Source organism: Octopus bimaculoides, chromosome 9, assembly GCF_046866305.1.
Source record: "Octopus bimaculoides isolate indiv1 chromosome 9, ASM4686630v1, whole genome shotgun sequence".
NCBI classification, from domain to species: Eukaryota; Metazoa; Mollusca; class Cephalopoda; order Octopoda; family Octopodidae; genus Octopus; species Octopus bimaculoides.
In genome coordinates, this window is record NC_142936.1 from 90,074,230 (window position 1) to 90,093,809 (window position 19,580).

The window sequence follows — 19,580 nt, forward strand, 5'->3', positions numbered from 1 at the left end:
ATGCCTTGTACTGTAATAATAATGAAACCCATGGTGACTTAACTGTGCTAGAAATAGCAGCCCCCTATCACACTCTGACGTCTTAAAAAATGAAGATCACATTGGATAATGTAGTTCAAGATAGACTGTTTCTGTAGGAAAAAAAAAGACAATTCCTTTGAAATATCATCTCTATGCTACATTTCAAATGGTTTTAGCTCTGATCTTTGTCAGGGAGTTTGTCTTGAAACAAGTGAATTGATCAAAAATGGCTCCGTTATTAAGCCCTGTCCCTAGTCCTGAGCTAGTCTTTTCTAGGCACAAGGCCCGGAATTTTGGGGGAAGGTGCCAGTCGATTAGATCAACATGAAAGGGAAAGTCGACCTTGATGGAATTTGAACTCAGAACATAAAGACAGACGAAATACCACTAAGCATTTTGCCCGGCGTGCTAACATTTTTGCCGGCTCGCCGCCTTGAAGCCTTCAGATAATGCATGATTAATTCAAAAATTATGTAAATAAATAAGCCTTACATTTGAAAGAATGATCTAGATGCTAAAGAGTTAACTCTTTCGTAACCATATTTCAGCCGAAATACATTACCTTTATTTCATTGGATTAGTAATAAGAAATCTTATCAAATTCTTGACTGTTTCCAAGATCTCACTTGAGCCCACCCACTCTCAGTCTTACGATACAAAACTTCTGATTCAAAAACTGGTCATATTTAAATTAAAACCTTCCATCATAACCTTATTTAACCCCTTTGGATACCAACCCACCTGAGACTGCCCTTGATTCTATGATACCTACGTCATGTTTTAAAGTGATTGAAATCAATAACTTCCATCAAAATTATTGTCCCAAACACCAGCTTAATAACAGCAAAATTATTTTACTAAATTCTTCATTAATTTCAAAATTAATTGAAAGAAAGTCAATGTATAGGCGCAGGAGGGGCTGTGTGGTAAGTAACTTGCTTACCAACCACATGGTTCCGGGTTCAGTCCCACTGCATGGCACCTTGGGCAAGTGTCTTCTACTATAGCCTCAGGCCGACCAAAGCCTTGTGAGTGGATTTGGTAGACGGAAACTGAAAGAAGCCCGTCGTATATATATATATATATATATATATATATCATCATCATCATCATCATCGTTTAACGTCCGCTTTCCATGCTAGCATGGGTTGGACGATTTGACTGAGGACTGGTGAAACCAGATGGCAACACCAGGCTCCAATCTAATTTGGCAGAGTTTCTACAGCTGGATGCCCTTCCTAACGCCAACCACTCAGAGAGTGTAGTGGGTGCTTTTACGTGTATGTGTGTTTGTGTGTCTGTGTTTATCCCCCAACCATCGCTTGACAACCGATGCTGGTGTGTTTATGGTCCCCGTAACTTAGCAGTTCGGCAAAAAGAGACTGATAGAATAAGTACTAGGCTTCCAAAGAATAAGTCCTGGGGTCGATTGTCTCGACTAAAGGCGATGCTCCAGCATGGCCGCAGTCAAATGACTGGAACAAGTAAAAGAGTATTTCAAGAGAAATACAGTAACAAAAGGATTACAGATATCTTCTGTTACAGATACCAGCTTGAAAATGACAAAGATATTATCTTCTTATTTTGTGAAGAAGGCAGCGGGCTGGCAGAAACGTTAGCACGCTGGGCGAAATGCTTAGCAGTATTTCATGTTTTTACGTTCTGAGTTCAAATCCCATCAAGGTCGACTTTGCCTTTCATCCTTTCAGGGTCAATAAATTAAGTATCAGTTGCATATTGTGGTCGATCGAATCGACTGGCCCCCACCCCCAAAATTTCAGGCCTTCTGCCTAGAGTAGAAAAGATTCTCATTTTGTGAAGGAATTTAGTGGTTTGGGTTATTTTGCTCCTGAGTTCAATTGTGTCCTTGAGCAAGGCACTTTATTTCACACTGCTCCAGTCCACTCAGCTGGCAAAAATGAGTAGCACAAAAATGAGTAGGACCAGCCATGCCATATTCTGTGTCATGCTGAATCACCCTCCGAACTACATGGAGTAATCAGTCGCTTCCATGTTTACTTCACGAGCAGGCTGTTCCATTGATTGGGTCAACTGGAACCCCCCATCGTCATAACCAATGGAGTGCCAGTTACGTGAGTGTGAGTGGTCACTCATTGATTACGTAGGTTTAAGAAAGTGCTTATAAGTGACAATGTGAGATTAAGTGTAAACTTTTCGATGGTTTCCTGAGTTTAAATGCATGTGTGGTAAGAAGTTTGTTTCTCCATCACATGGTTCCTAGTTCAGTCCCACTGCACGGCACCTTGGGTGAGTGTCACACAGTCATGTACGCAAGCTCCAAGGTGCATTCACATGGGTTGACGAAAGCTTGTCATACGTGTGTCTGTCTTTGTATTTGGCCCCACCACTGCTTGACAACTGGAGTAGGTTTGTTTATGTCCCCATAACTTAGGGATTCGGCATAAGAGACCAAAAGAATAAGAGCCAGGCTTTAGGAAAATAAGCACTGGGCATCACCTCTTTGACTCAAATCCTATAAGGCATTGCCCCAGCATGGCCACAGTCCAAAAACTGAAGTAAATAAAAGAAACAAAAGACATCTCTGAGTGGCGATATGAGTTTAAGTGCTGGTTCTGGTTGTACCTGTGGCCTTGAGTGTAGCTTCTCACTCAACACACGAGATTGAGTGAGTAACTTCTGACTGCAAATGTGCTTCAGTATAGCTTAGTGCATCCGAGTGTGAGTGCACACTGGAGCTTGCATACACGAGTGTGAGTGAGTTCTTCAGAGTGCAGGGCTGTGTTTCTGGTGCATGGCTTGATCTGACAGTATGCTGCATTCAACAGATTGCACATTTGCACCAGTAAACACACAAGTATGCACACACTTGCACTCATACCTATGTGAATGAATGAATGAAGGCCCAAACATCACGCATTTCATAAATTACTAAACAAAACTGTATCACTTATTTCCTTCTCCATTTATTGGTGGAGTGAAATTTCATTCAAATATACTGAATACTAATTTAATCCACACAGAAAAGACCTCTTTCTTTCTTTCTCTCTCTCTCTCCACACACACAAACACACACATGGTCCCTCACACACACACACACACACACTGAGGGTTGGTTACAAAGCAGGATGTGAATAGTGAAGCCTATCTATTTGGTGGGAGTAGGGTAGGTGGAAGAAGGGTGAATGTAAAGTGTTGTGAAGGAGGGGATGGAGAATTGGTGGGGGGTGGCCATGGGAAGAAGCAGTAATGCTGGCAGTGATGTTGGTAGAATACACGTAGTGGTGATTGTGGTGGTTGTGATGGAAAGTTATTGCAGTTTAGCCAGATAAGAGAGAGAGAGAGAGAGAAAGAGAGAAGGAGAGAGAGAAAGAGAGATGAGAAGCTGTAGAAATTCATTACAGTAAAGAAACGCCATTAAATTCTTGATCCACCATTGAAATTTGACAGAGTAAATAGGTAAACTGATAACAGATGGAGTTAATAAATATATAATAAACATACATACATGAATATATATATATTTATACACACATATATAATCATTTGATATACATATACATTTCTCTTCCCCCCACCAACTATCTATGTGTATGTGTATGTATGTGTGTGTGTGTGTGTATTTGTATAAAGACACACACACATGCACAAGTATATATAAATATGTGTATACACACACACACACACACACACACAATATAATATGTATCGTATATAATATGCATCGGCATCGTTTTTAAGTCCACTTTCCATGCTGTCATGAGTTGGATGATTTAGAAGGACCCAATGGGTCATTAAGACCAACCCTTGCTCCAGTATTCCTGCTTTGGTCTGGTTTCTAGGGCCAGATGCCCTCCCTGACAACAACCACTTTACAAAAATGTACTGGGTACTTTACTCATGGCACCAGCATTAGTGAGTCCACAAAATCAAAAAGCCCCCTTGAGTTAGAAGGGGGATAGGATATAGGGTGGTAGGGCTTTTTGAGAGGGGTTCAAGGGTTAAAAAGTATGATGGGAAGAATAGGAACAGGTTTGTTGTGGTGGAGAAGATTCATAGCCGTGGCTGGATTGGTGCCAGTTGAGCGAACTGGAACAATGTGTAGTGAAGTGTTTTGCTCAAGAACACAACATATCACCGGATCCGGGAATTGAAACCACAATCTTACAATCATGAGTGTGACACCCTAACCACTAAGCCACGCACGCATGCACACACACACACACACATCCAGTTTACTCCCAGTAAAGAGGTGTGGTTGCTGCTGTACCTGATAGTATTACCAGTTGTGATATACAGAACAAATATAGGACAAACTTCTGTGATATACAGAACAAATATAGGACAAACATAAAGCAATAAAGTTCCCCTGAAAAACTATTGTAGATCTGCATCCAATTGCAGTATGAGCACCCACTGCAGAGGATGCAAATAGCCACAATGGTGAAACATGCATAGGGAGCAAATGGTATAAACTGCATATTCTTCCTCTCTCTCTCTCACACACATACAGAACTTACTGAACAGACAATAATGAAGATGACAAACCTTGAAATATTCATTAATTTTTTTCCCATTGGCTTCTGGACGTACCACCTTTAAAACTGCACCTGAAACAAAAGACACGATATTTAAGAAAACATCAAAGCGACATAAATAACTCAATGAGTAAAATGGCAGCTTGACCTGCTGGGAACAACAGCAAAATATCCTTCCCATTACACCCTATAGTCTTTAATGATAAAAAGGACGCATTGAATAACGTAATCTTACATAAGCTCTGTATGAAAAACAAAGCCATGGATCAGGACTGACCTGTAGTCCAACAACAGTAAACAGAACCTGAGGCAACATAACAATATGTAAAAAACAAGCAGTAACAAAACATGTCTATATTGTCCTGTTACCAATTTTGAACCTCCGCAAAATCCCAAATTATTTAATTCGCTTTGCAGAAGCAACTGTTTTATCGAAAGCGTACATTGTTGTCAAATGCTCGAAATATGACTAGAAAAACAGCCAATAACTGATGAAGGGTCGTTCCTTATGTTATTTGCTTTGTTTACGGTTTGTGTCTTTCATTGTTGGAAAGAATAGTTCATGCTCCATGTACCACACTGTGTATGTGCATATATATATATATATATACGTATAGATGTAAGTATGTACAAATACATATGTATATATGCATATATATATAATAATACTATAAAAAGAGACATCCGCTGAAGTGAAATCATATTTGAAAAACCTACAAGAATAGGTGCAAGCGCTAATATTTATAAAACGTGTGACATATTAATAAAAATCTGTAAATGTACAACCATCCAGATATCTGAATACCTTATTATTTTTTCTAAAATATAATTCCTGTACATCACCTCCAAATCTTCCAATAAATGTTTATATATATATATATATATATATATATATATATATATATATATATATATATATATATAGAGAGAGAGAGAGAGAGAGAGAGAATTAACAATATGTTAATAAGTTATCTGTTAAAACTCTCCATATTCTTCTTCTTATATACTGTATTGAAATATATCCATATATATCGAAGCAAAACAATCATCGAACTCCATAATATACTTAATTGGTGCCTCTTATTAAACAATAAATACCAATGCTATTAAGTAACACTGGACTCCTGGATGTTTCATCAATATACAGTAATCCCTCGCCATATCACGGTTCACCTATCACGGTTTATTATTTAAGCTTATGTTGATTCCTCTGTGGTGTTGATTTGTATTTGTAATAAAATAAATATATACAAATTATATAAAATAATAAAATAAATATAAAGTACAGTACTGTTACTACTTTGCAGATTTTCATCTATCATGGGGGGGGGTTTTGGAACATAACACCAGCAGTAGCTAAGGGATTATTGTATAAGATTAAACCGGTGAAGCTTGGATGTTAACATCCCTTTTTAAGAGGTATCTGTATCCTCAAAATAACTATACACACACACACACACACACAATCATCATCATCATTTAACGTCCGCTTTCCATGCTAGCATGGGTTGGACGATTTGTCTGGGGACTGGCGAAGCAGATGGCTACACCAGACTCCATTTTGGCAGAGTTTCTACAGCTGGATGCCCTTCCTAACACCAACCACTCCAAGAGTGTAGTGGGTGCTTTTTACATGTCACTGGCACGAGGGCCAGTCCAGCGGTACTGGCAACGGCCATGCTCAAATGGTGTTTTTCACGTGCCACCAGCACACACACACACATCATCATCATCATCATCGTCATCTAATGTCTGCTGTCCATGCTGGCATGGGTTGGATAGTTTGACTGGAGTGGCAAGCTGCACCAGACTCCAGTCTGACTTGGCAAGGATTTCTTCGGCTGTATGCCCCTCCTGTAATGGGTGCTTTTATATGCCACTGGCACAGGTGCCATTTGCGTGACACCAGGGTGCATTTATATACCACCGGCATGGGTCCCTATTTGCATGGCTTGGTGGGTCTTCTTTTCAAGCACAATATAATGCCAAAGGTCTCAGTCATTGCCTCCATGGGGCCCAACACACACACACACACAAACACATATATATATACACACATGTGTATCATGTGATTGATTAGATTATCAGATGTTGTTATACATCAGGGGTCATGATGTGCTTTGCAAAGTTTTAGCTTTTGAATGGTGCCACCCCACTGGCTAAGCAAACAGGCCGACATTCACCCTGATTGGAAGGCTACTCCATAGCAACATGAGATAAAGTGTTTTGCTCAAGAACACAACATGCAACCAATCTGGGAATCGAAACCATGATCTCATGATTGTAAGTGCAACACACCTAACCACTGGGGTACATACCTTCACACACAAACACACAGGGTTAAATTTGTTTAAGGTTTCTTGATTTCTTGAGGTTTTGAAGTACATATTTATTTCTGTATTGCCCACAAGAGGCTAAACATATAGAGGGGACAAACAAGGACAGAGAAAGGGATTAAGTTGATTACATCGACCCCAGTGCGTAACTGGTACTTATTTAATCGACCACCGAAAGGATGAAAGGCAAAGTCAACCTCAGCAGAATTTCCCCCAAATAATAACAATGAAACAATGATGACAAGCTAAAAATGATAATTGCAATGTGGTACTAAGATCTGCTAGAAATAATAGCCAAATCTCCCTTAAATCACTTCAACTAACTATCTTAAAAAGAAAATACAGGACAGACTGGAAAATATAGTCATGATATGCAGAAATATTATATACAAAATAAAAAGAAAACAGGATGGTCACAGTTGGAACTCTTTTCCTCATGGGTCTGTTTGATTAGGGTGGGAGTGATGGACAGGCTGACCTAGGGCTAAACAATAACAGCAACAACAACAGTGGAATAATTAGTGTTGATAATAATTGCTGCTTATGCCATTCCTGTTGTTGATAATGACAGTGATGATGATGATGATGATGATGATGATGATGATGATGATGGCGGTGGTGATGGTGATGAAAATGGTAGTGGTGGTGGTGATGATGATGGTGATAATGATGATGATGATAGTGATAGTGATGTTAGAGATGATAATGATGATGATGATGATTATGATCATGATTATATTGCTGGTGATGACAAAGGCGGTGGCGGCAGCAGTGGTGGTGGTGCTGCTGCTGTTGATGATGATGATGAGGAGGATGGTGATGCTGGTGATGCAGATGATGATGATGATGATGATTAATCCAATTTCATATATTTATTTGTTTTTAACAAATGAAATAATCAATATTTTCCAGCAAATTACTTGCTATATCACACACTGAGCATAATTCAGCCAATTATGGCAGCTTTTAATGACTCCAATCAACAGAGATACTCATTTACACACTTATTTACTTATGTTGTTGTTGGTGTTGTTGTTGTCGGATGTATTTTGGAAGACACACTCTGCTGATGATAGAGTTGTGTGATATAATGAAACATCGAGGCTACGATAAATGAATGATGGTGTTTGAAGGTGTATAATGACAGGGTAGTGGTGGTGGGTGTAATGGTGGTGGTGGTGGTGGTGATAGTATTAGTGGTGGTGGTGATAGTAGTAGCAGTAGTGGTAGTGGTGGTAGTGAAAGTGGCAGCAATGGTAGTGGTAGTGCTGGTGGTAGGAGTAGTAGTAGTAGTAGTAGTAGTAGTAGTAGTAGGGGTGGTAGTAGTGGCAGGGGTGTTGATTACGATAGTAGTGGTAGTTGTGGTGATAGTAGTTTGGTGGTGGTTGTACACATAATATCTTAAGGACAGTGTTGTAGTTGCAGTTGTTCTTGCCTCACACAGCAGGCAGCAAATTGGCAGAGTGAGTAGAGCATCAGACAAAATGCAGCTCAAGTCCTGATTGTGGTGCTTTGAGTTCAAATCTCAACCAAAAATAACTTCTCAATCATTGACCCATCAAAATTAATAAATAACAAATGGACCAATCTAGTTTAGCAAACTGTCGGGAGCATCGGACGTGACGGTTCTTAGGTCCATCGTGAAGCCTAGGACATAAAGGGCTGGAGCTTAACCTACTTTCCATTCCCCACTGGATGAGACACCAGTCCATCACAGGGTTGACTTCCCAGCTATTGCTGGATTTCATTTACAGCTGAGTGGACCGGAGCAATGTGAAACAAAGAACTTTCCTCAAGAACACAATGTACTGCCCAGACTGGGAATTGAAACTACGACCTTATGACTGAAAGTGCAACAGTGTAACTGCTAGGCTGAATGCCTTCACCTTTACACAGCATCTATTCCAGATTTTTTGCATTCAGCATTCCAATTCAACCCTGGCCTTTTTGGCCTGGAGATTTAACCCATCCTTTGGTCCTTGGATGCCTTTAGTGCAGTGGTTCTCAGCCAGGGACCCCATGACTCAGGGGAGGAGCTCATATGATCCTTGGGGGTCCATATAAGATTTTGTTGCTTAAATTTATGTGCAATAAATTGATTACAATGACAAAAAAGGTTAACCCTCTAGCATCCAGATCATTCTTTCAAATGTAAGGCTTATTTATTTACATTTATTTACATGCCTTATCTGAAGGCTTCAAGGCAGCAGGCTGGCAGAAATGTTAGCAAGCCGGGCGAAATGCTTAGTGGTATTTAATCTGTCTTTATGTTCTGAATTCAAATTCCATTGAGGTCAACTTTGACTTTCATGCTTTCGGGGTCAATAAGTTAAGTACCAGGGTTGTTCTAATTGACTAGCCCCTTCCCCCAAAATTTTGAGCCTTCTGCCTAGAGAAGAAAAAAAATTATCTGATAGTTTTGATGGTATCGTTGTATATTGTTAAAATGGCTTGGTAGGGTAGGTGTGAGAGGCCAAACCAGGCTGGTTTTAGATACAACAGGTAGAATATTTGGGCTGGATATGGTTGGTTTAAATCAGTGGTTCTCGGCCAGGGTCCATATGTCTATATAAGATTCTGTTATTAAAATTTATCCACAATAAATTACTTCCACAATACACAAAATATTTTCATTTCTTAATAAAATTCCTAATGATATTTAATTATAAAAATAGAAGAGGATTTTTTTTTATAGCGACAGCGAATGGCTGTGAGGGTCCAGTAGAGTGAAATAGGGATCAAAGGGGTCTATAGGCAAAAAATGGTTGAGGCAAAGTGGCTGAGTTCCTTTTGAACATTGGGCCTGATGGAGGCAAAGTGGCCAAATTTCTTTCAAGTGTTGGGCTTCATGGAGGCAATGACCAAGACCTTTGGCATTATGTCATGCTTGAGAAGAGAAGAAGACCCATCAAGCCGAGCAAAATCGCAGTCATGGCAGATACCAGTGTCACACAAATTGGCTCCTGTGCTGGAGGCATGTAAACGTACCCCGGTGTCACACAAATGGCACCTGTGCCGGTGGCAAGTAAAAGCACCCATTACACTCTCAGAGTGGTTGGCATTAGGAAGGGCATTCAGCCGTGGAAAACCATGCCAAATCAGACTGGAGTTTGGTGCAGCCTTTCAGCGTGCCAACCCAGTCAAACAATCCAACCCATGCCAGCATGGACAACGGATTTTAAATGATAATGATGATGATGAACCACAGCCTTAGTAGAATCCCCACCTGCTGCAAGAATTCAGATTGGGGACACCCTCCTCTCTCTCTTCCACTGCTATCAGAAGCCCTGCAAAGGGTCAAGTGCAGTGCCCTTAACACTGGCTAACCAGTGGAGTGGTGGTGTCACAACCACAATTCTATGTATAACGTTGAGAGTTTCACACTTCAACAACAGAAACTAAACAGAAATATGAAGGTGCAGGTAGAGACGGATAGTTTAGAACTCAGCTTCCCAACCAAATGGTTCTGGGTTCAGCCCCACTGCATGGCTGACCAAGGGTTAAACGATAATGACAGTAACAATAGAGGAATAACAGTACTGATGACAATTGCTGCTTCAACTGTTCTTGTTGATGACACTGACAGTGATGCTGATGATAGTGGTGGTGGTGGTGGTGATAGTAGTTAAAGGGAAGAATGAATTAATTAAACAAGAAACATAGGTCAAGGACAGGGCAAGTCTCTAAATAGAATGACAGCGATGATGATGTCAAGGGTGACAATAATAACGATGGTGATGATAATGATGATGATGGTGGTGATGATGATGATGATGATGAGGAGGAGGAGGAGGAGTAGAAGGAGGAGGAGAAGGATAGCACTGATGCAGAATACTAGTGTCGGCAACATGTGGTAATGGTGATGACGACAATAACATGGAGCATAGGTAACAGAAGAAGCCATGTGATGGCCCAAGAAGCACAGGTGTTAGAAAGGAAGGAAAGAATGCATCGTTAATAGGGATGACCCTTTGTGTCAAGTAGGGGTGGGAGAGCAGAGGTGGAGGGGAGGGTCTCTATAATGGGTGGAGAAGAAGTGCCATTGAGCAATGGCACAATGATGTAGCTGGGATGTGGAGACGGTCTCTTGGAGCTGTAATGACATAATGGTGGCAGCAACAATGACACTGGTGGTGGTGGTGATGATAGTAGTAGCGATGGTGGTGGTGGTGGTGGGGTGGCAATGATAAATCAAGTACCAACAGGGGGTGTGGTGTGGTGTGGTGTGATGCAGAAGATGAGGTCCAGTGAGGAGAATAAATGGGATGTTTTGCTCATTTAGTGAGCAAATTACAGTTGTTGTTGTTGTTGTACTAATTATTGTCTGTGGGGTTGTCGAACGGGAGTCAAAAAAGGGTGTGATTATGTTCCTTAGCTCAGGTGAGCCCTGATGGGGCCCAGATTGCATTATCACATTGGTAGGGATGGTGACAGTGCCATAAGGAATCCCAGAGTCATTTTTTTTTATAAGGAATTTTTTTTCCTTTAAAGGAGGGTGGATGTTGGGGTGGGGGGGAAGAAGAGTCTTGGCATCTTGGGAGTTTCAAAAACTGACAGCGCCACAGGATGCAGTGACGGAGGTGATGGTGGTAATGAAGAAGATTGTGGCGGTGGTGATGGAGATAGAAGCGAGAGTGGTAGTGGTGGTGATGGAGATAGAGGCGAGAGTGGTAGTGGTGGTGATGGAGATAGAAGTGGTTGTGATGGTAGTAGTGGTGGTGATGGTGATTGTGGTGATGGTGGTTGCAGTAGTGGTGGTGGTGGAGGCGGCGGTAGTGGTGAAATTGAAAGAGAGTAAAAGTTGCCTTGACAACACAGCTGACAAGGTGACATATATGGGGGTGGGAGAGAAAAAGAGTGGGGCAGCGAATACCAGTATATCACCCTCCTGCCACCACTACCACTACCACCACCGCTACCACCATCACTACCGAAATAAATAACAAAAACCAACAAAAATGAAATAAAAACTGACCAATTCTGTTGTTCAATTAGTTGCATCAGAAATGAAACAATTGACCAAAGTAACGACAACAACAGCATCAACAAGAAGCAAAGAGAAAACTAAATGAAAATTGAGCCGTGTAATAAATGTTATCAACCATGTAGGAGAGAGAGAGAGAGAGGGAGAGAGAAAGAGAGAATGAAAGCAAGGAGGGGGAGTGGGGTGAGAAGATGAAGAAAGGTGCAGAAGTAGCAAAAGAAGAGAAGAACCAATAAGATGGAGAAGCAGAAGAAGCAGGAAGAAAATGAAGATGTAGTTTGAGTGTGTGTGTGTGCATTTGAAAGAGAAACAGAGAGAGAGAGAGAGAGAGAGAGAGAGAGAGAGAGAGAGAGAGAGAGAGAGAGAGAGAGAAAGAGTGTTTGTGCGTGAGAGTATGTGTGTGTGTGTGAGTGAGTGTGTGTGTGTGTGTGCATTTGAAAGAGAAACAGAATGTGTGTATAAGTGTGTGTATGTGTGTATGCATTTGAAAAAGCAACAGTAAGAGTGTGTGTGTGAGCACATGTGTGTGTATGTGTGTATCTATATGAGGTAGAGATTTAGTGTAATGAAATGATTCTTGAGAGTCAAGTAGAAATAGAGAGAGAGAGAGAGACACGCACACACACACTGGGGTTTTCTACCACCTCACCAAGGTATTGTTTCACAATATTTCAATATCTTTTAATAAAAAGGCAGAAAAAACAAAAGTGCAAAATGTATGCGAGTTGGCTTTGTGGCCAAAGATCTCAGGTTCAATCTTGCTATGCACCACCTTAAGCAAGTCTGTCTTCCACCATAACCTTGTGAGTGAAATTGGTTAAACGACCCGTCTGACAGATTGTAAGTGTAATAACTGAAAGGGCCAATGTTTGACCTATGCAGGGTCATACTGTTCAATTTCAAGATTAATTTACATTAAACTCTGTGGAATACAACAAGAGTTTCATGCAGAACTTAACTGACGAAATTACCCAGTCCTATGTGTCAAACTCACAGACATCTTTTGCATTCTATGTAGAACATAACCAATTCTGTTTTTTTTTTTTTTACTCTTGGTGCAAGGCCTGAAATTTTTGGAGAGGGAGCCAGTCAATTAGATTGACCCCAGTACACAACTGGTACTTAATTTATCGACCCCGAAAGGATGAAAGGCAAAGTCAACCTTGGTGGAATTTCAACTTAGAATGTAAAGACAGACGAAATACTGCTAAGCATTTCGCCTGGCATGGTAACGATTCTGCTAAAGAATATAACCAATTCTGCACAAACAATGTGTGTGTTGTGTCTACACACACACACATATATATATATACACAGATTAATGCTCGTAGAGAGATTGATAGATTGACAGATTGATATTTGCAGAGAGTGAAGAGGTGAGGACTTTTACAGGCTCTCCCAGGTCAGTCAGATCGATGTGGTTGACATTCAATTCAACAACTGCAGGAAAAATATGGATAAGAAGGGAATTTCAGGGGAGGGTTGATATTCGGGGGGGGGGGGAACGAATGAATACAGTGGTCAGTGGATAGGGATAGTTTGAAGAGCAGGCGGAGAAAGAGAGACAAATGTGTTGGATCGAGGGGTGTATGATACCAACCAGTTAAGGGCAGTTGGAGTAGCAGGAGATACAGGATATATCAACATCATCATTAAGTGCTGGCATGGGTTGCAAGGTTCATCAAGACCCAGGGGGACTGCATCATAGTGTGCCTCTGCTTTGGCAGGGTTTCTAGAGCAGGATGCCCTTCCCAAAGCCAACCTCTTCAGAATGTGTACTGGGTCCACTTTGTTTTTGGAGTGACAGCAGCACCAGTGAGGTCACCATGCACCTCACAAGATTGTGAAACCTGATGAAGTGATTTGGGGGGGGGGGGGGGGGTTTATGTTAATTTAAGGAATGAGAAAAGGGGTGGGACAGAGCAGATTCTTGTAGTAGGTGATGGCCATGCTTGGAAGACCTTTGAATGCTTGACCTGTGGATGAACAGCAAAAATCTCTAAACCACAAAGCTCACATTTATCAATAAATACAATTTTAAGTGTAAAAAGACCACTCTGTGCAAATTATAAAATTACTTCCAAGACTTATTACAGCTAATTAGATTTAATTGACTTCTGTTAATTGGCTTAGACAAGACGTTGTTTCAGTTGATAGCTTTCCGTTAACATTTTTCTCTTTCCATTTCAGGGTTGGCAATCAACTACATGCGGAAGAATTTCCTCATGTACATGACAGAGAAGAAGGAGAAGGAGAAGGAGAAGAAGAAGGAGAAGGAGAAGAAGAAGAAGAAGAAGAAGAAGAAGAAGAAGAAGAAGAAGAAGGTCATAAAGATGATATATAAGGTTACCACTGCAATCATCATCAACCCTTGGACATTACAGTCTCAGGTCCTAGGACTTTTTGGGCCTGTTACTCAGTTTCTATGGGGACTGAGGTCACAACACTTCCCATGGATGGGATGCCAGTCCTTTGCAAGGTTATTCATTTACAGTTGAGTCAACTGGAGCAACACGAAATGCACATCCTGGTCCAGGGACTGAAACTACTTATTATATTGGTCTCTTTTGCGAACCGCTAAGTTACGGGGACGTAAACACACCAGCACTGGTTGTCAAGCGATGTTGGGGGGACAAACACAAACACATACACATATATATATACATACATATATACGACAGGCTTCTTTCAGTTTCCGTCTACCAAATCCACAAGGCTTTGGTCGGCCTGAGGCTATAGTAGAAGACACTTGCTCAAGGTGCCACGCAGCGGGACTGAACCCAGAACTATGTGGTTGGTAAGCAAGCTACTTACCACACAGCCACTCCTGCACCTATATATATATATATTTATATAATATATATCTGTTGGCCTCTACAGTCAATAAAGGACCTGGAATAATGACCGATTTGGTCAGGGGTTTATTACTTGCAACTGTAGCTAGAAGTTGGTGTCCCTGAGCAGAACACTTAAATCTTTTTGCCTTCGTAAACCTGTCAAAAGAACCCAAGTTCTTGTAACCTGAGCAAACATCCTAAATGTCCTTTATCCCCATCCCCATGTTGTTTTGGATTTCATCCTGGAAACACAACCCCCCCCCCCCACAACCACCACCAGCACCACCACTATCATCATCATCATTATTATCATCAAATCTGTCCAATAAACAGGTCTTCCTACTTTACAGTTCATTGGCTACTGGTAAGGAATGGCATCCAGCTAGAGAATTACTTGAGCAAGATGCAAAAGAAACAAAAACAAACAAAAAATCTCCCCTAAAAATATACAAACAACGAATCAATAAAATATTCCACTGATGCAAACAAGGAATATTAGAAATAAAGCAATTACAAAAGTAATCTTCTTCTCAGGATTTCTTCCTTCGTGCAACCCAGTGTATCACCTTCCTTTAGGCCAGATACTATTATTCCAAGAAACAGATTCATATATATATATATATATATAGGGTGTCTATAAATTATCTTCACAGCTTCTACAACATTTTGAATTAAATTGTAAAGAGAATTTATGGACACACAGTGTATGCACATGTGTGTGTGTACCTACATGCACACCTACATACACATACCGACTCTCACTCGCACACACACTTGCACACATTATTAAGTGACAAAAGGAACAAAGTAACACTATCATGGGAAATGGAATTTCTGGCGTTCTGGACAGGTAAACACACATAATACACACATCCAGGGTGTCCCCTAACAGCTGATATTTCACTTAATTTTCATTTCTTTTTAAGTTTAACCCATTACAAATAATGATGGAAGCCAGGTTAAGCTTCGAACAAAGGAAATCTGTCCCAAAGTGCTGCTGGAAAGTTGGAAAAGCAGTCAAACTGCAAAGATCGTTTGGGAGTGAGTTTGAGGTTCAAACAGATCCACTGTAATAGCTTACAATCACTCAAGTTTGAAGCAGGTAGAACTGTTCAGAATGTCCACAAGAAATGCCCAGGAAGACCTCAGACCTTGATGAACCCCGCAAAGGAAGAAAGGGGGCTGGAAACATATTGCCAAAGTTCAAGAAAATATGAACAGCAAATGAGCTGTGAGATAGAAATTCCAAGACCAAACGTCCATTGCATTTTGAAGCAATGCCATTGGAAAAGTTACATTCCAGGAATAGTTCATGCTCTCAATGTGAAGGCACCTGGCTTCGCGGTGGGGGTATTCAACTCATAATCGTAAGGTTGTGAGTTCAATTCCTGGGGGTGCATTTCCTTCTGCTATAGCCTCAAGCCAACCAAAACATTGTGAGTGGATTTGGTAGACAGAAACTGAAAGAAGCCCGTTGAGTGTGTATATGTGTGTGTGTGTGTGTGTGTTTGTGTGTTTACGTCCCCCGTAACTTAGTTCAGTAAAAGTGATTGATAAATAAGTACTAGGCTAACAAAGAATAAGTCCTGGGGTCGATTTATTTGACTAAAGGCAGTGCTCCAGCATGGCTGCAGTCAAATGACTGAAACAAATAAAAGAAAAAAACCAAACATGCACAATTTTTTTTTTACCATAAGTGACGACTTACGTTACTTTTTCAACAATAATGTTAACTTTCCCAATAATCTGACCACAAGTGCATACACTATAAGCATCTGAATAAACAAGGCCAACTTTTGGTATTTTCTGCTTGTTTTGAGCATCTGATTTAAAAAATTTTCAACAGGGTGTTAACTGTTGAAGCAAAATTTCTCAAAGTTCTGGGGAAATAAATTGAAAACTGCAAAGAAATTCTTACCTGCTTCACAATTATTATCTACATTATTTTTTCGTTTGCGCTTCCGTTCTGTAGGCGTTTTCGTTTTGTCAGGCGTCTGTGGCATCTAGACAGGAAAAAAAGAAAAAGAAAAAAATCCAATTGTTTTTTTGAAGAATCAAAGATAAAATTAACTGAAAATGGCACAAAAATTTCTGAAAGGGAAACAAACTGTGAATAATAGAAAGATTTAAGCAACCGATGTGAAACTGACAAAGTGTTGTATGTTAGAAAAAAACAACGAATTAGGCCGTCGCCAGTACCGCCAGACTGGCCCTCGTGCCGGTGGCACGTAAAAGCACCCACTACACTCTCGGAGTGGTTGGCGTTAGGAAGGGCATCCAGCTGTAGAAACTCTGCCAAATCAGATTGGAGCCTGGTGTTGCCTCCTGTTCTACCAGTCCTCAGTCAAATCATCCAACCCATGCTAGCATGGAAAGCAGACATTAAACGACGATGATGATGATGTAGACTAGGGGTTCCTTACATGGGTAGACTTATGACCAAAAGCATTCCAGTCACAACTGCCGTTTTCTTTTTAGCCATACAGGATTACATTGTGCAATGTAAACTACTGTGTCTATGACGAAAGAGTTCGATTTGAGGGTAATCTAGGCTGCTATTTCTAGCAGCATGTGAAACCAAGCCTAGTATCTTGTGTAAAGCTGTTCCATTCATTGGTTTATAAACTGCATCTTTGATTTCACTCTGACCATGTTCCAAAGAACAATGGTAACTGACTGACAAATGCCTCAACCAACTCAACAAACAGAAGACATACAAAGGGGGCCAAAACGAATGAATTCAACAGAGATTTGGCTTCATACTGCAAACATGGTTTTCCAACAATTCATCAATCAAAACTTCCACGTTCAAACCTTGTGATAGCAAAATAATAACCGCAATAGGAGTGCAACCACAATAGACAAGATAAGCCTTTTGCTTTCAAAGATCGTGCGACATGTCAAGAAGCTTGGTGATGCCCTCACGGTGGACTGCAACCAAACAACACCATCAGGAAGCCATTGGTTACAGACCGACACGCGCATTGGTAATATGAACTCACTCACTGCTCCACCTCCTCTTAATTCATTAAACCCTTCCTTCAACTTCACTCTCACGTCACCTTTTCCCTTCACTCTAGACTGTGCCTGATTCTATCCTTATTCCATTCCTCTTTACTTCAACCTCCTTCATTCTGCTTCTCACTTCCTACTCATATATGAAGCTTTGGTGGACCTGTGTTCTTTATCATTTGCAGTCACTTTTTTTTCTAATCTAGAGGATAAAACACTCTGCTGTCTCTCACTAATTTCTCTCCTTTCACCATTTCTCAGAAGAAGGACTCTGTCTGAAACGTAGGGTTCTCCACTCCTCACTGCTCATCCACTGAGCTCTTTTTATAGATCAACTACATACTGTTAGTCTTGTAGCCACAGACCAGCACCAGACTCTTTGATTATATATATATATATATATATATATATATATATATATATATATATATATATATATATATATATATGTATTTATTTTATCCTAATAAATAATAATTCGGATAGAATAAATGGGTTAATAGAAACCAAGGTAGCAAAGATCACAAAATAACTGTGGTGTAATTCCTGTTGGTGAGGCAGAAACTCCTTGATATTTTGGGTATTTGAGTATATTTAAAAATTTAAAGAATGGAGTAAACGCATGTTATAACTGCATACTTTATAAATGATAGTTATCATACTCGGCCATAATGTCTTACGTTTAAGATGGTTCCCATACATTCCCTGAGGAGAAGTTTACATTTTTAACATCGACGATTCCTATGGATCGCATAAATTGTAATTCTTCGAAACATATGTCGGAATAAAGTATGCAGCTATAACATGCGTTTACTCCATTCCTTAAATTTTTATATATATATATATATATATATATATATATATATATGCATGCGCTCACACACCCACATATAACACGCTCACACATAACAAAGTTCTTTCAGATTCCGTCTACTAAATCCACTCAAAGGGATTTTAGTTAGCATAGGGCTACAGTAGAGGAAATTCGCCCAAGGTGCTGCTTAGCAGGAATGAACTAGAAACCATATGATTAGGAGGTAAACTTTTGAACCGCACAAACATCCCTGTACCTACACACATACATGCATACACCGTGGCACTCCGTCGCTTACGACATTGAGGGTTCCAGTTGATCCGATTAATGGAACAGCCTGCTAATGAAATTAACGTGCAAGTGGCTGAGCACTCCTCAAACATGTGTACCCTTAATGTAGTTCTCGGGGAGATGCAGCGTGACACAGAGTGTGACAAGGTCGGCCCTTTTGAATTACAGGCACAACAGAAACAGGAATAAAAAGTGAGAGAAAGTTGTGGTGGAAGAGTACAGCAGGGTTCGCCACCATCCCCTGCCAGAGCCTTGTGGAGCTTTAAATGTTTTCACCCAATAAACACTCACAATGCCCAGTCTGGGAATCAAAACCACGATTCTACAACTGCAATTCTGCTGCCCTAATCACTGGGCCATTGCGCCTCCACCATGCATGCATACAAATAAATATATATATATACACCAGACACCCACCCACACACACACAGATATATGTTGATGAGGAATGGTAGAATCATTGTGTTGAATGCCTAACAGAAATACCAGGGTAGACATTGTCTGAGACTTGTCTTGATGAGAGTGCTACAGCATGGCCATGTTCCAATAACTGATGCCACCAATAGAATATACAAAGCCCTGTGGCTGTTTCATCAGAGACATCAGAAGAAAGCTCAATATTTTAAAGCAGAAGACCAACAACAACAACATCAAGCAGAAGACATAGCGATAGAGAGAAGCAGAGAGCTTCAAGAAGAACAAATAAATAAATAAATGATTCCAGGCTGACTGCTGAAGAGTCTGAGAGTCAGTTTTACAGAGTGAGGC

At 40.5% G+C, this 19,580-nt stretch overlaps 1 protein-coding gene across 18 annotated transcripts in view; it reads right to left on the reverse strand.

The window, feature by feature from the left end:
- The window catches only part of LOC106869835 (serine/threonine-protein kinase tousled-like 2), a 221,815-nt gene that overhangs the window by 75,860 nt on the left and 126,375 nt on the right, over positions 1-19,580 (reverse strand). For all 18 annotated transcript variants that reach the window (XM_089358012.1, XM_089358005.1, XM_089358008.1 and 15 more), the window contains 2 exons: positions 16,614-16,698; positions 4,549-4,610 (listed from right to left, as the gene is read on the reverse strand). In XM_089358012.1, coding sequence (XP_089214138.1) covers positions 4,549-4,610; positions 16,614-16,698 — 147 coding nt within the window. The remainder of the gene's footprint in view (positions 1-4,548; positions 4,611-16,613; positions 16,699-19,580) is intronic.